Here is a 16,539-nt window from a genome sequence, read left to right on the forward strand (position 1 = left end):
TTCTTACACCCACGCAAGTCTTGAATTTTACATTTATTTTAGCAGTAAACTCACCTTATATACTGAAATAGACTATTTCACCGTAACCGAGTGGAACAGTCTATTTCACTATAGAATCAGTTTGTCGCTGAGCAGTGCGGGGTGTACCAAGGTGGCTGTCACCACATTGGCCGCAGGTTTCTCGCTATATTTACTAGAATACAATAATAATACAGATGTAATACTGTGATTTATTCTATAAGGTCAGTTTACTGATAAAATAAATGTAAAATTGAAGACTTGCGTGGGTGTAAGAAGATGTCCGTTGCTGCTTCGTGTTCTGTCACATTAGGAAAGCTATTGGTACGCATAGCAGCCATGTTGGAATGCATGGCGCATGCGCAGTAAGTTGTTCTCGTCTGTATATTACTTCCGGTAGCAGAATCTGATAGGTAGCGCTATTCTGACAGAACACCGGCACGTCCCTGGATTGGAAGGGTGATATCTTGGTCATCCCTGCAGCATGATAGCCCCAGCAACTTTGCACAAAGTAACATAAATAATAAAATAAAATGTAAAACCTTTTTAAAGCCCCCATTCCCCCTTGCTCATGCGTAATTGCAAACATGCATGTTGGTCCCGCACATATACGTAAACGGTGACAAACCTGCATTTTGTTTTGAGGCAGGGCCAGGGATGGGGTTGAAGGGGGCCCCATCAGGTAGGCTGTACGGGGCCCCATCATTCCTAACAGCAGCCCTGATGAGATCTGTCCGCAATCTCTCCTCCAGTAATATGCCAAGTAAATCTCCTTCTCTAACGGTAAATCCAGGACTCGGACAATGTGTGCCCCCCCCTCCTACTGCCAGGCAACTCCTAGGAGGTACCTACCAGTATGTGTGCATGTATGTATGTGTATATATATATATATATATATATATATATATATATATATATATATATATATATATATATATATATATATATATATGTGTGTGTGTGTGTGTGTGTGTGTGTGTATCTTGGGACAGTCCTGGCTTGTCGCCCGCTCATCTGATCTATTCTGTTATAGTAAATAAATTTGTGATTATTGAAAACTGCTTAGTACGCGCTAGCGTGAAACATGTAGAGAAACCAGTGTCAAGAACTGAACCCACCTTACCGCTGTTGGACATTTGTCTTGTCTGTACTAGATCCCTCCATTAAGCAGGGGCCTAAGGGTGTGATATTTGTAGATTGTGTTCCAAACCGTAGCGAGTAAGGTGGGGTACGGGTTTGTCTGTACATGTATGATGTTTGAGAGGCTAATCCGTACAAAATCCTCAAATACAGTGATGGATATATATTTTTTATTGTGATATTTATACTTTTTAATAACAAAACTAATAAAAGAATATATATATTTTCTAATTGTGTTGTGCCATCAAAGTCCATGTTTTGCTATTACTTTTTGAATTTGATCTAGGATTAGGCACGGATTATCTTACTGTGTCCATAGTGCTGCCCTATGGTGACGCTCCAAAATATATTGAGTTTATCAAAGGCCTTGCGGGTGGGAAGAGTACTCTTCTTCCTCAATCCAGAGACGGGGGCCTTCCTTTACTGCTCAAAGGCGGCTTTTTCGTTTCTCCGGGTCACAAGAAAAAGGACAGCCATTCAGGTCTTCTGGGAGTTCCAAGAAGATATGGTCAGGTAAACCGAAGCTAGGCAAATGCGGATCTACAGACAAATCCTTGTCTGCATGAAGGGGCGCCCTCACCAGGTTCTGAGGTGGGGGACGTCTTCGCTTCTTTCCGGAACCATGGACTTCCTTGTTTCAGGCCAAATGGGTTCACAAACTGATCCGATCAGGGTACAAGATCTAATTCCGGTCTCTACCGTCGGACAGGTTCTTCCCATTCAATCTGCACCTTTCTCCAGACCGTTTAAGGGATCTCCGAGAGGCGGTACAGGATCTGCTGTCGCAAAGGGAGATTGTGGCGGTTCCTTCTCAGGAACGTTTTCAGGGGTTTTATTCAAACCTGTTTGTTGTGCCCAGGAAGGAAGGCAAAGTGCGTCCGATCCTGGACTTCGAGGCTTTAAGCCGCTTTGTGCGGGTACAGAGGTTTCGAATGGAGTCCATTCGCACGGTAGTAGCATCCCTACACCAAGGAGACTTTTTGGCCTTCATATATATTAACCACTTAAGCCCCGGAAGATTTTACCCCCTTCCTGACCAGGCTCTATTTTGCGATTCGGCACTGCGTGATTTTAACGGACAATTGCACGGTCGTGCAATGCTGTACCCAAATGAAATTGACGTCCCCACAAACAGAGCTTTCTTTTGGTGGTATTTGATCACCTGTGCAATTTTTACTTTTTGCGCTATAAACAAAAAAAGAGCGACAATTTTGAAAAAATAACTATTTTTCACACAAGGGAAAGATTTTTGTCATTTTTGTTTTTTTTTTTTTAAACGAGTAATGGCGGTGATCTGCGATTTTTTTTTTTTCGGGACTGCGACATTGCGGCGGACAGATCGGACCCTTGACTGACATTTTTGGCACTTTTGGGGGTACCAGTGACATTACTACAGTAATCAGTGCTATACATATGCGCTGTTACTGTAAAAATGACACTGGCAGGGAAGGGGTTAACTTTATTGGTGATGCAGGAGTTAAGTGTGTCCCTAGGGGCGTGCTTCTAACTGTAAAGGGGTGTGGCTAGTGATGTAACTACAGAGACATACGATCCTACATAGCAGGATCGTATGATCTCTGCAGTTAGATCAGGGAGAATGACAGGCGGCTTTGTTTACATTAGCCGCCTGCCTTTCTCCTTTCTGCATCGGGAGATCGCAAGTGACCGGTGGACATCGGGTCCGCCGGTGACACGCACGGACATGTCAGGGAACGAGCCGGGGGCGGGAGCGCGCCTCCGGCGGCGCACGCTCGCCCCCGGCGGCGCACGCTTGCCCCCTAGAGGCTCTCAGGTGAGCGATGTAGTACTAAGTCACTTTGCCTGTACGGGGCTAACCGTCGCAGTAAATAGTCGTGCAGCGGTTGGCAAGTGGTTAAGGACGCATATCTACACATTCCTATCTACGCTGGACTTCATCGTTATCTCCGATTCGCTATAGGCGAAGAGCATTATCAATTTGCGGCGTTACCCTTTTGTCTCGCCTTCGCCCCCAGGGTCTTTACCAAGGTGCTGACCCCGGTATTGGCATTACTGCGCCAACAGGGGATTTCGGTACTGGGGTACCTGGACTATCTCCTGTTGAGGGCGAACTCTCACTCAGCCCAGTTGGGCGACTTGACGATCACTTTCCAAACACTGCAAAAGTTCGGGTGGAACATCAATTTCAAGAAATCTGCCCTGATACCTTCAATGAGACTGGATTATCTGGGCCTGACTCTGGATTCCGCTTTGGCAAGGGTCTTTCTTCCCCCAGACTAATTGCAAAAATTGCAGGGGGCGATCCGGTTGTTGTTGGCAAACAATCTGTCCTCTTTACGGACTTGCATGAGAGCCTTGGGTCTGATGGTATCAACCTTTGAGGGGGTTCCTTTTGCTCAGTTCCACACGAGACCCTTGCAGAGAGAGATTCTCGTAAAGTGGAACAAGGATCCAAAATCCTTGGACAATTTTATTCGGTTGAGTCGCAGCATGAAGTCTGCTCCTCTATGGTGGCTTCATTCGACAGCACTACGCCAAGGCAAGTCCTTCCTTCCTTCCATTGTATAGGTTGTTGGTAACTATGGACGCCAGCCTGTCAGGCTGGGGAGGAGTGATGGGGAGGCTCTGTGCCCAGGGATCCTGGATGGGGGGGGGGGGGGGGGGAGTCCAGGCTGCCGATTAAATATCTGGGAGCTCAGAGCGATAAAGCTTTGCCTGAGTCATTGAACCACTTGTCTGCAAGGTTGCATGGTCAAGATTCAATCGGACATTGCCACAGCCGATCATCAAGGAGGCACTAAGAGTGTCTTGGCGGCCCGGGAGGTGGCCGAGATCCTGGATTGGGTGGAAAAGGTTGTCCCATCTCTCTCTGCTGTACACATTCCAGGTGTGGAGAACTGGAAGGCGGATTACCTGAATCGTTAGGTGTTGGATTAGGGGGAGTGGTCCCTGAACCCTGAGGTGTTTCACCTCCTGTGTGTCCGGTGGGTTGGATATCCGATTTTCGACCGGTTTGCTTCTCGACTCAACAAGAAGGTTCAGAGGTTTGTAGCCAGGTCTTGGGATCCTCTGGCTTCCTACCTGAGGTAGTTTCATGCTGTCCACTTCAACTAGGACAGTGTTCTTCCATTCCTCTGTCTAGCCCCAGTTCATAAACAGGAGATTTCCCTCTTGGCTCGATGTGGTTTAGACTGAGAGCTACTGCATCTTTCAAACAGATAAGTTTGAATTTGTTATTCTTGGATAATACCCGCAGGGGTACACCAGCTTTTTACACCACCATCTTGAAGTCGCTCAGACAGACCATTATTCAGCCTAATGGTCTAAAAGCAGACCTCTGACGGCACCCCCCCCCCCCCCACCCCAAACAAAAAAAAAAAAAACGCAGGTCCATGCTTCAGAAAAAGAACATTGTTGGTGTGACCCAGAGCCCAGACCTTAACCCCATGGAGATGCTGTGGAATGACCCCAAGAGGCGTTAACATAGTTCTTCCAACAAATGTGTATCAGCTAAAGCAGTTTTGTAAAGAGGAATGGTCAAAAACTTCTCCTGAATGTTGTGCAGGTTTGATCCAGAGCAACTGAAAGCGTTTGCTTGAAGTCATTGCTGAAAAAGGAGTCGACCTGCTATTCACTCAAAAAGATTTACTTTTTCGTCCAGCACTGTGAATGTTCAATGGTTGTGTCCAATAAAGACATGAGAAATTAGAAGTGTTTGTTTGTGTTTTTTGCTTAAGCACATTGTGTTTGTCTTGTTACTTAGATGAGGATCAGATCACATTTTATGTCAAATTACTTTAGAAAATCCGTTAATTCCAAGGGTTTCACATTCTTTTTCTTGCCACTGTATGAGGCAAGTAACAATGTGTTATGTATTTTATTAAATTAATGTCATGGAGGGTGGTGCATTGAAAAGTATTGAGTCCCACTATAGGCATACCTTTCCCTCATTCGATGCAGGGCTCCAGAGCTGCTTGCTGCTCCACAAAGTCCACTTTCAAGCAACAAGAAAAAGGGAGCTGCTTTCCATCAAAAGCCTTGTGTATGTTTATTGAAGTGTTCCATGCACAAGCTGATCCACCTGCCCCATGAGTTCCAATGTGTTTCACACCGTCTGGAGCTGCCAAATAAGCCCCGGATGGAGTGAAATGCGTTGGAGCTCATGAGATAGGTGGAACAGCTTGTGCATGAAATACTTAAAAAAAATACACAATGCTTTTAATGGAGAGAAGCTTCCTTTCTCTTTTTGCTGAAGACTGGAATTGATGGTGGTGGTTTAATAAAAGGGGGTCTGCTTTAAGAGTTGACTTTTCTGTCGGAGCACACTTGACTAAGTCTGTGTGTGACTGTTGGGCTTTTTGGCAACCAGCTACTAATCCTTAGATTTGCAAGGCTGCCTTTTGATTTTCTGTTCACATGTTCTACCCAGTGAATGCTTTGGCTTCATCTGATGCCAGTTTTGTTCAAATGGCCCTTCAGGCAGTTCTCGGTTCTGTTGTTTTCTTAGACGTATTGGCATTTGTTTGCTGTGTTGCCCACCTAAGTTGGACTGCTTTTGCATGTTCTGAGCATTTAGGACTTCTGTATCCCTCAGCGAATGAGAAAAAAAAAATACTTTTGTACTCCTCATAGCATGTTTTTGCTTGAAATCCACTGAGGGACACAGGTCCCACTGCTCTTGAGTTTGTGAGGCTTAAGAGTTCCTGGGTCACTCAGTGGACGACAGGAGAAGGATTTTAAGGTTAGCATAAAAGTCCTATTTTATTTCGGAGTACGTGAATTGTGTGATGTTGCTTTCTACAAAGTACTTAAATAGTTTGCTCTGTTTTTAGGGGATCCAGCTGAGACTGATTATACAGCAGTGGGCTGTGCAATCACCACAATTTCTTCTAACTTGACGGAGATGTCCAAGGGCGTAAAGTTGTTGGCTGCTCTAATGGAGGATGAGGTCGGAAGTGGGGAAAAGTTACTTGGAGCGGCAAGGACACTGGCTGGGGCTGTTTCAGATCTACTTACTGCTGTGCAGCCATCTTCAGGAGAGGTCTGTACTGTATGCTTTAATTGATTTTCTGACGAATGTTTCAAAAACCACACCAATAAATCTGAGTAGAAAGGTTTTTATAGGGACAGCGGCTATGAGAATAGTACAGGGTTTTCCAGGGTTATGCCAGCTTATATTGAAACCGCAAATAAGGCTTCATTTACTCATATGAAAATGTTTCAATTTTCAGAACACATGCTTTACTATGTGCTGAACATTAATCATGTAGTAGTTACCCATGTGTATTGCTCCTTTATTGAACATTGTAATTATTTTAGTACACTGCTCTCTAAGGCTGGGTTCACATTGGGAGAACTCCGGACATCGCATGTGATTCACACTGCACAGCTGTGCAGAGCACATGCAATGTCCGTGTGATACAAATTCAGACATACAAACTGTATGGCTGAAATTGCATCGCATTTGCACCAAAATGATGCAGGACCCTTTATTTTAGCCTGCGGTGGAATTGGATTGCATGGATGAGATCCAATTCCTGTACCAATCTGGGGCTTCTCATTACCTTTATATTGGCCCCCCACAGCGGTTCGCAGATGTCAATGTGAACCAGTGTGCAATTTAGTTGCGATGCGGGAACCGGCACTGAATCGCAGGGTTTCCCGCCTCGCAATAGTGTGAACCAGGACCTATGGCTCCTGTACATTTTTCAAATTGAAATCTAAATTTAATGTGGCATGAAGTCTCTGCTTCTAAGTTCCTTTGTTTTGATGCTTTAAGCTGCTTCATGTTGCTTTAGCATTCACATTGGTTTCCATAGGTAAGAAAAACAGCCCAGATGCAAATGAAAGTCTGCATATGAGCACTCCAATTTAGTTACATGTTAGCCAGATTGATTGAGGCCTAAATCTGGGTAAACTGCTGACAAAAATATTACAATCTGATTTTACAATCTCGTTTAGGGCCCTTTTACACTGCACTGTAGCAAAATTGCGGTAAAACCGCATATACAGTTTTACTGCTATTTTTGCTGTGTTTCAAGTGCATTTCCTGTGCTTTTCTGGTGCATTTTTTGGTTGTCTGCACCTGTGAAAAATGGACATCTGACTCAGACGCAAGTCACCTTGCATTCTTACCGCAATTTTGCTGCAATTTCCATTCTTTTCAGTGGGAAGCTGCGTTTTTGGTGCGGTTTTTAAAACCGTACCAAAGATGCAGCATGCAGGACTTTTTAAAAAGTACTGCACCCACAGCACAGTGGTGTGAAAAGTCCCATATGATTTAAAGGGAAACAGGGACCTTAGGTTTACCATCCACTATACAGTACAGGGACCTAGCTAAACAGACAATTCAGTGAAGTAGGTCCTCAGAATTTTTAGCTGTTGATCAATCTAACTGGGTTGGGTTCTGTATAATCAGATTGTCAACAACAACCTAAAACAAATTGAACATACTGTATCTCATCCTCCACTAGTCTCTTTATAGTTTACTTTTTGTAATCCGCTTTATAATCCCAGTACTGTGAATACTTAATAATCGTAATGGAAGTTATTGGTTATTTTAAAGAGAATGTTTGTTTACTTAAATTATATATATATATATATATATATATATATATATATATATATATATACATATAAATTTTATTTTTAATCCCCTAAAATACTTGTATACTAGACGCGTGCATTAATTTACTGCAATGTTGAATGTTACTATATAATGTGTTAGATTTTTTTTTCTTTGGCATATATCTGTGTACAGTGTGCAGGTCTTGTCTATCAGTGGTAGGCTGCATTAAGAACTTGCCTTAACAGTGGACTATTTACTATTTGTTTTTACTTCATTTACAGCCCCGTCAGACTGTTCTTACAGCAGCTGGCAGTATTGGACAAGCAAGTGGAGACCTTTTGCGACAGATTGGAGAAAATGAAGCAGACGAGAGGTTCCAGGTACCCAAGGATTGGTGGCACAGATTATTTCTGCCCCTTTAATTTCATTTGTTAACATCATGTACTGTTATATGCCCTAGGATGTGTTAATGAGCCTGGCAAAAGCCGTAGCCAATGCAGCTGCCATGCTAGTCTTGAAGGCCAAGAATGTAGCGCAGGTGACTGAAGACTCAGTACTGCAGAACAGAGTGATTGCTGCTGCTACACAGTGTGCCCTCTCTACCTCACAGCTGGTGGCCTGTGCTAAGGTGAGATTCATAGTGGATTCTACCGATCATGCCATTTGATTACAAAAGTAAAATGCTTTATATTTCTTTACAATAAATTCTAATTGTAGCCATTTTGTTTCTCAGATTTGTGCTACACAAGTAACTGTGTTAAATCATTGGCTTACATGTGCTTCATCTATTGCAGGTAGTTAGCCCAACCATTAGTTCACCTGTGTGTCAGGAGCAGCTAATTGAGGCTGGAAAGTTGGTGGACCGATCAGTAGAAAACTGTGTACGTGCATGTCAGTCAGCCACTGAAGATGGTGAACTACTGAAGCAAGTGAGTGCAGCTGCTAGTGTGGTCAGCCAAGCACTTAATGACCTTCTGCAACATGTCCGCCAGTTTGCTAGTCGCGGGGAACCCATTGGACGTTATGACCAGGCTACAGATACAATAATGTCAGTCACAGAAAGTATCTTCAGCTCTATGGGTGATGCAGGTTAGTGGAGCCTTTAGCATAATATTTATTAAGCCTTTTCTGATGTATGAGTATATAGTATATACAAAGCTGAAGTTTAATTTACTTATATTTTTGTCATCCCTGGTTCATTCTTTCCCCACTCATCAACAGTTTTGGTTTCATTCATAACATGTTATTTATTCTTGCTTTGAAACCCTGTTGAAGCTTTATTTGCCTCCACAGATTTAAATAGGTTCTTTTACACTTATTTACAGGAGAAATGGTGCGGCAAGCCCGAGTGTTAGCCCAGGCTACATCAGATCTTGTGAATGCAATGAGATCAGATGCAGAAGCTGAGCTGGATATGGATAATTCCAAGAAACTACTCGCAGCTGCCAAGCTGCTGGCCGACTCCACAGCTCGTATGGTGGAGGCTGCAAAGGTACATATTTTAGCAAAATGCTTATAGTGAATTTGCCAAACCATTTGATTTGCTACAGAAATGACCAGTCTGATTAATTTCAGGGAGCTGCAGCCAATCCTGAGAATGAAGATCAGCAACAGCGGCTTAGAGAAGCAGCAGAGGGGCTTCGAGTGGCTACTAATGCAGCAGCCCAGAATGCTATTAAGAAGAAGATTGTAAACAGGCTAGAGGTGGGGAACTTTACATTAACCACTATTAAATCACCAGCATTTAAAAAGGAAGGATTAAAAGTATGTATATAGTGAGTGAGGCAAAAGGTCTGACCACTTTCTAGCTTTAACCGCTTCCATACAGAGCAGTTAGACACCCTTCCTGCCCAGACCAATTTTCAGCTTTCAGCACTCTCACACTTTGAATGACAATTGCTCAGTCATGCTACACTGTAACCAAACAAAATTTTTATCATTTTTTTCACACAAATAGAGCTTTCTTTTGGTGGTATTTGAACACAACTGGGTTTTTTTTTTTTCGTGATATATGCAAAAAAAGAGCAAAAATTTTGAAAAAAAAACACTTTTTTTTAGTTTCAATTATAAAATTTAGCAAAAAATTAATTTTTCTTCATACATTTGGGCCAAAATGTATACTGCTACATGTCTCTGGTAAAATTAACCCAAATTAGTGTATATTATTTAGTCTGTGTGAAAGTTATTGAGTCTAGAAGCTATGGTACCAATTACTGAAAATTGATCACACCAGATGTACTGACTGCCTATCTCCTTTCTTGAGGCCCTGAAATGTCAGGACAGTACAAATACCGACCAAATGACCCCTTCTTGTAAAGTAGACAGTCCAAGGTATTTAGTAAGAGGCATGGTGAGTTTTTTGAAGTTGTAATTTTTTCCCACAATTCTTGGGAAAATGAAGAGAAAATTTTTTTTTTCTTTTTTTTCCCACAAATTTGTGAATTTATAAGCTATTTCTAACACATAGCATGTACACAGCAAAAATTACACCCAAAAATACATTCTGCTACTCCTTCCGAGTATGGCGATGCCACATGTGTGAGACTTTTACACAGACTGGCCACAAAAAGAGACTCCACGTCCAAGAAGCACATTCAGGCGTTCTAGGAGCATAAATACACATAAAACTTTCTTACTACCTATCACACTTTTCAAGGCCCTAGAGCACCAATACAATGGAAAAGTCCACAAAATGACCCCATTTTGGAAAGCAAACACTCCAACGTATATTCTATGAGGCATTATGGGTCCTTTGAACATATCATTTTTTTCCACAGGTTTTTGGAAAATGTGGGAAAAAAATGAAAACTTTTTTTTTTTTTACACAAAGTTGTCAATTTATAGGATATTCCTAACACATAGCATGTACACAGCAAAAATGACACCCCAAAATACATTCTGCCACTCCTCCTGAGTATGGCAATACCACATGTGTGAGACTTTTTCACAGCCTAGCCATATAGAGGGGCCTAACATCCAAGGAGCATCATCATGCATCCTAGCCACTTGCCTAGGCCTATTTTTGACATTTGGTGTTTACAAGCTAAAATCAGTTGTTTTGCTAGAAAACTGCTTAGAACCCCCAAACATTATATATTTTTTTTTAGCAGAGACCCTAGAGAATAAAATGGAGATTATTGCAATATTTTTTATCACACCGTATTTGCGCAGCGGTCTTCCAAACGCAATTTTTTTGGAAAAAATTCACTTTTCTCTGTCGCTCATTGACAGACGTAGTCTTCTTGATTCACAAGAACTGGGTTATGTGGTCTCCGCAGGAGTAGGACTAGGCAGAAAAGAAAAAACGTTCTGGCTCCACCTTAGGGGCAGTCCCAGAGGGTATATCCTCCCTCTCTCTGCTACAAGGCATCAGTTTTTTTCTGTCTAGTCAGGAGTAAGGACCGAAGTTCCTTTCTGGGATCTCTGGTCCTGGCAAGATTTTTTTTTTTTTTAGAAAAAATATTTTTTAGGTAGTTTTTCTCCAGTGTTTTTTCCTGTGAGATCTTCAAGCAAATACGCCGGACTGGGCGACACCAGTGGTCACCCCAGCCGGCCTACGAGCGCGCGCAGACCATTGCATTGCGCTTGGTCGGCCGCGACACATTCAAGTAAGTATGCGGGGCCGGGCGACGGGCTGGATGTTGAGATCCAGTGGTCACCCCGGTTTCTGCCTACGAGCGCGTGCAGACCAGAGCTCCGCGCTGGGTCGGCCGCGACGGAGTCCCATTGGAGGGACTGACCTTGCGAGTTAAAAGTCTCGCTTGGACGCCAGGAACCAGAGAGTTGAGGCGTCTGGAGTGGTCCACAACCCCCCACCCCGGTGGAGAGGGTATTGTGAAGAGAGGGTGCCTGTCGGTTCGGTATGGTGAGTAAACGTTCCCTTTTTTCCTCGTTATGAGGCAGTATGAATTATGGGCCCCTCCATACATGGTCAGTATCTGTCTGACACTAAAAGTCCCCCTTGTAAATACAGCATGTGTTTGGTGGGAAGTGGACTTGGTTTGAGAGCTAACACTCTACCCAGCAGACTGTAGTATTACAGCAGACATAGGAGGTATAATCCTACCTTAATTGTAGTGTACCTCCTGCAGATCGATAAACCGCCATTTAGCAGAGATGCAGGTGGATGTGCTGGGAAAAACGATTTCGGCAGTCCGCCGCCATTTTGCCGTAGACCGGGTGCATGAATGTCCTCAGGTCACGCCGGCCGCCATGTTTTTGGAGTCTATTGTCTCCTGTATGGGGGCGGCCATGTTTGATGAGCCCAGCTACCTCGTGGAGAGCTGGGAACGCCGGAAGGCGTACACAGGGGGCGGAGCCACGTCCTTCTACCCGGGAAAACTAACACAGCTCTTTCCAGTCTATAAAAGACAGACACTGACTGCAGTTGGTTGGAAACTTCTCTGCATCGGGTGGTGAGCCTTGAGGGTCCCTCTCTCTCTCTGTGGGGATCGAGAAGCAGGTACTCTGAGGGGCGCTATTGTGCTAGGGGGATACACATAAAAAAAAAAAAAAGAGGTATTTTTTATTTAAAAAAAAAAAAAAAAAAGTTTTTGTTTTTTCTGGCAGAGGTGTCCTGAATTAACATGGACCCTGCCACTCATGTATCTCCACCGGATCCCCTCGAGGTGTCTGCAGGATCCTCCAGCACCCCACTGACGGTTGAATCATTGTCAGCTATTATGGAAACTTTTGTGTCCCGGGTGGAAGTGGCTTGTCAGGGACAGGGCGCAAGAAAGCGACCCCCGCCTAACCCCTTATTATCTGAAACTTCGGATTCAGAATCTGAGCCTATTTCTGCAGTTGCAGGTACTTCATCTGGGATTGGTGTCTCGGGTACTATCTCTTCAGACAGTGAGGAGGATGTTTCGGCATCAGCCATAGCCCGAGAGGAAGCGTTGGTAAATGCACTCATTGTATCTGTTCAAGAAACCTTAAGATTACAGGGTATTCCGTCGGAAATAGCTGAAACTGAAATCCCCTTTGGGACTAAAAAACGCATCAAAGTAGCGAAGGTTTTTCCATTGCCAAATGTTTTGGCAATCCAATCAAAGAAGAATGGAGTCTGCCAAAACGCACTTCTGCTATTTCTAAACGCATTAACAGGCGTTATCCGTTTGAGGAAACCCTCATTAAGAAATGGACAGAACCACCTCTGGTGGATTCACCAATTGCTAGATTGAATAAAGCCACGGTTATTCCTTTAGAAGACGCCCCGTCTTTTAAAGATCCAGTGGATCGCAAGATAGAAGCTATGTCTCGCACCATGTTTTCCTTGATTGGATCAGCTTTCAGACCAATAATTGCTATAGGACTGGTTTCGCAGACTGTAACTGAATGGACCAAGTGGTTGCGCCGGGACTTAGAAGAAGTCCCTCAGGCGGTATCAGATTTGTTGGAAAAAATGATACAGGGGTTACAGTTTGTGTGTGAAGCGGCGTTAGACGCCACTCCATTATTGGCGCGAGCATCAGTTTCAGCAGTGGTTCTCAGGCGTACACTGTGGCTAAAAGGTTGGTTAGCCGACCAAGGTTCCAAAAAAGCATTGGCTAATATCCCCTTTTTAGGAGAGCGTCTATTTGGAGCCAACTTAGATGAGATCATTAAGGATCTCACGGGAGGAAAGAGCACCTTTTTACCGCAAAATGTTAGAGGTAAAGGACCTCGTCAAAGACGAGGGCCTTCTTTCTCTGCTCACAAAAAGTTTTTTCGTCCCGCGGGTGAAAAAATTAAGTCCTCCAAAGCTCCTTCAGGAGGCTTCAGGGGACGTTGGTCGGGCAAGCAAAAGCCCGCCCCCTCCAGACCTGAAGATAAATCGTCCAAAGCCTGAAGGTGCGCCCCCACCCATAACTGGGGTGGGGGGACGTCTTCGCCGGTTCCCGGATCCATGGCTTTCCAGAATCCCGGACAAGTGGGTTTGCGAAGTCATAAGGTCAGGGTACAAGATCGAGTTTCGATCTCTCCCACCGGCGCGATTCTTCCCTTCCAATATCCGACTATCCCCGGATCGTCTAGAAGATCTGCGGAGAGCAGTCACGGATTTACTACAAGGAGTGGTAGTCCACGTTCCTTGGACAGAACGTTTTCAGGGGTTTTATTCAAACCTATTTACAATACCCAGGAAAGAGGGCAAAGTGCGTCCAATTCTGGACTTAAGGGCACTCAATTCCTTTCTCAACATAAGAAAATTCAAGATGGAATCCATTCGCACAGTAGCAGCCTTCCCGCATCCAGGGGATGTCCTAGCGTCCATAGACATCAAGGACGCCGATCTTCACATTCCCATTTTCGCAGGACATCAGCGGTTTCTACGCTTTTCCGTAGAAGAGAACCACTATCAGTTTGTGGCGTTACCTTTCGGTCTCGCCACGGCTCCTCGGGTCTTCACGAAGGTGTTGGCCCCAATGTTGGCACTACTGCGCCAAAGAGGCATATCGATTCTAGGTTACCTAGACGATCTCCTACTTCATGCAGATTCTCCTCAGACCCTGCTACAAAACATAGAAATTACTATAATTTCTTTACAGGAATTCGGGTGGCTGGTGAACCAGCAAAAGTCATTTCTGGTTCCCACCCAGAGGCTCGAATATCTGGGTCTAATTCTAGACACAGTCAGGACAAGAGTTTTCCTTCCGGTAGGGAAACTCCGGAAGATTCAATCAGCAGTCCAGTTGTTACTATCCAACAGCTGGTCTTCTCTTCGAACTTGCATGAGGGTTCTGGGGTTGATGGTGACTTCCTTCGAAGCAGTCCCATTTGCCCAGTCCCATACCCGAATTCTTCACCAAGAGATTCTTCTCAGATGCAATCGGAATCCGGAATCCCTGGACAATCGGATCCAATTGAGCAAACAGACCAGAGAGTCTCTGGTCTGGTGGCTTTGGTCTCCGATGCTCAGCCAGGGAAAGTCATTTCTGCCAATATATTGGACGATAGTGACCACGGATGCCAGTCTATCCGGATGGGGAGGAATTCTCGGTCAGTTATCTGTCCAGGGACTTTGGTCCCCGGAAGAATCCAGGTTGCCGATAAATGTATTGGAACTGAGAGCGATCAGACTTTGTCTGATTCACTGGACCGAGCAGCTCCAGGGCAGCCCGGTTCGGATCCAGTCGGACAACGCCACGGCCGTGGCTTATGTCAATCACCAGGGGGGCACCAAGAGTGTCCGAGCGGCCAAAGAAGTGGCTTGCATTCTTCGCTGGGCGGAACGTTTTGTTCCAGCGATCTCTGCGGTGTTCATTCCGGGGGTGGAAAATTGGCAGGCAGATTATCTCAGCCGTCAGACTCTGGATCAGGGGGAATGGTCCCTCCATCCAGAAGTTTTCCACCAGTTGTGCCTACGTTGGGGCACCCCGGATGTGGATCTGTTGGCATCACGATTCAACAGGAAAGTACAGAGATTCGTGGCTCGCTCCCGCGATCCTCTAGCAGAGACCGCAGACGCACTGATCGCCCCGTGGGGGCAATACCAGCTAATGTATGCCTTCCCTCCTCTCGGGTTACTGCCAAGACTTCTTCGCAGGATAGAGGAGGAAGGAATTCCAGTAATCCTGGTAGCTCCGGACTGGCCTCGCCGAGCGTGGTACGCCGACTTGGTCAGACTGGTGGCGGACGTCCCGTGGAGACTTCCTCTCAGGGAGGACCTACTGTCTCAGGGACCGATCTTCCATCCTGCTTTACGATCGCTGGCTTTAACGGCCTGGCTATTGAGACCCAGGTGCTGAAGGACAAGGGATTGTCAGCTTCAGTTATTCCTACTCTAGTTAAAGCAAGGAAAGCGACTTCCAGAAAGATTTATCATCGCACATGGAAGTCCTACATTGCATGGTGTGAACCTCTGGGGTTCCGTCCACGGTCTTATTCGGTTAGTCGAATATTAGCTTTTCTGCAACAAGGGGTTGAGCAGAAACTGGCCTTGAGTACTATCAAGGGTCAGGTCTCAGCCTTAGCTATCTTCTTTCAGAAGCCTTTGGCTACTCATTCCTTGGTGCGGAATTTCATCCAGGGGGTGCGACATCTGGCTCCGCCAGTGCGCGCACCGTTACCACCCTGGGATCTTAATTTAGTATTGTCGGTTCTTCATAAACCTCCCTTTGAAGATATTAGGGAGATTCCTCTACCTACGTTGTCCCAGAAGGTGGCCTTCTTGGTGGCTATCACTTCTGCACGCAGGGTGTCAGAACTGGCCGCATTATCTTGTCGTTCCCCATATCTGGTGGTTCATAGAGATAAGGTGGTTCTTCGTCCGAATCCATCCTTCCTACCAAAAGTGGTTTCAGAATTTCATCTGAATGAAGAAATTGTGTTACCTTCCCTTTGTCCTAAGCCCAGTCATCCTCGGGAGTTTGCTTTGCACTCCTTGGATGTGGTCCGGGCGATCAGGGTATACTTGAAAACGACAGACTCGTTTCGCAAGACGGATTCACTTTTTGTGGTCCCGGATGGACCCAAAAAGGGGTTGCCTGCATCTGCCGCGACTATTTCCAAATGGATCAGACAGACGATGGTACAGGCTTATTCTATTAAGGGTCGGGAGCCCCCGTTCCCTGTTAAGGCGCACTCCACTCGGGCACTTAGTGCGTCATGGGCCTTTCGCCATCAGGCGTCAGTGGTCCAGGTGTGCAAGGCGGCTACCTGGTCGTCGGTGCATACCTTTACAAAACATTATAAAGTTGATGTAATGGCATCGTCTGATGCCTCGTTTGGCCGCAAGGTTTTGCAGGCCGCCATTTGAGGAGACCAGTGGTCTACCTCGAGGGTTTTTTTCCGTTGGAATTTTTATTTGAGTCTCATTCTTTGTTTATAATGAGCCTTTAAAACTTCTAGTTTGG

At 45.1% G+C, this 16,539-nt stretch overlaps 1 protein-coding gene across 3 annotated transcripts in view; it reads left to right on the plus strand.

The window, feature by feature from the left end:
* TLN2 (talin 2) overlaps nucleotides 1–16,539 on the plus strand; it is a 477,844-nt gene that overhangs the window by 283,622 nt on the left and 177,683 nt on the right. For all 3 annotated transcript variants that reach the window (XM_082253081.1, XM_082253079.1, XM_082253080.1), the window contains exons 17-22: nucleotides 5,970–6,178; nucleotides 7,987–8,085; nucleotides 8,166–8,333; nucleotides 8,500–8,794; nucleotides 9,031–9,197; nucleotides 9,281–9,409. In XM_082253081.1, coding sequence (XP_082109207.1) covers nucleotides 5,970–6,178; nucleotides 7,987–8,085; nucleotides 8,166–8,333; nucleotides 8,500–8,794; nucleotides 9,031–9,197; nucleotides 9,281–9,409 — 1,067 coding nt within the window. The remainder of the gene's footprint in view (nucleotides 1–5,969; nucleotides 6,179–7,986; nucleotides 8,086–8,165; nucleotides 8,334–8,499; nucleotides 8,795–9,030; nucleotides 9,198–9,280; nucleotides 9,410–16,539) is intronic.

This window comes from Pelophylax lessonae, assembly GCF_965119305.1.
Source record: "Pelophylax lessonae genome assembly, chromosome: 4".
In the NCBI taxonomy this organism is placed as follows: Eukaryota; Metazoa; Chordata; class Amphibia; order Anura; family Ranidae; genus Pelophylax; species Pelophylax lessonae.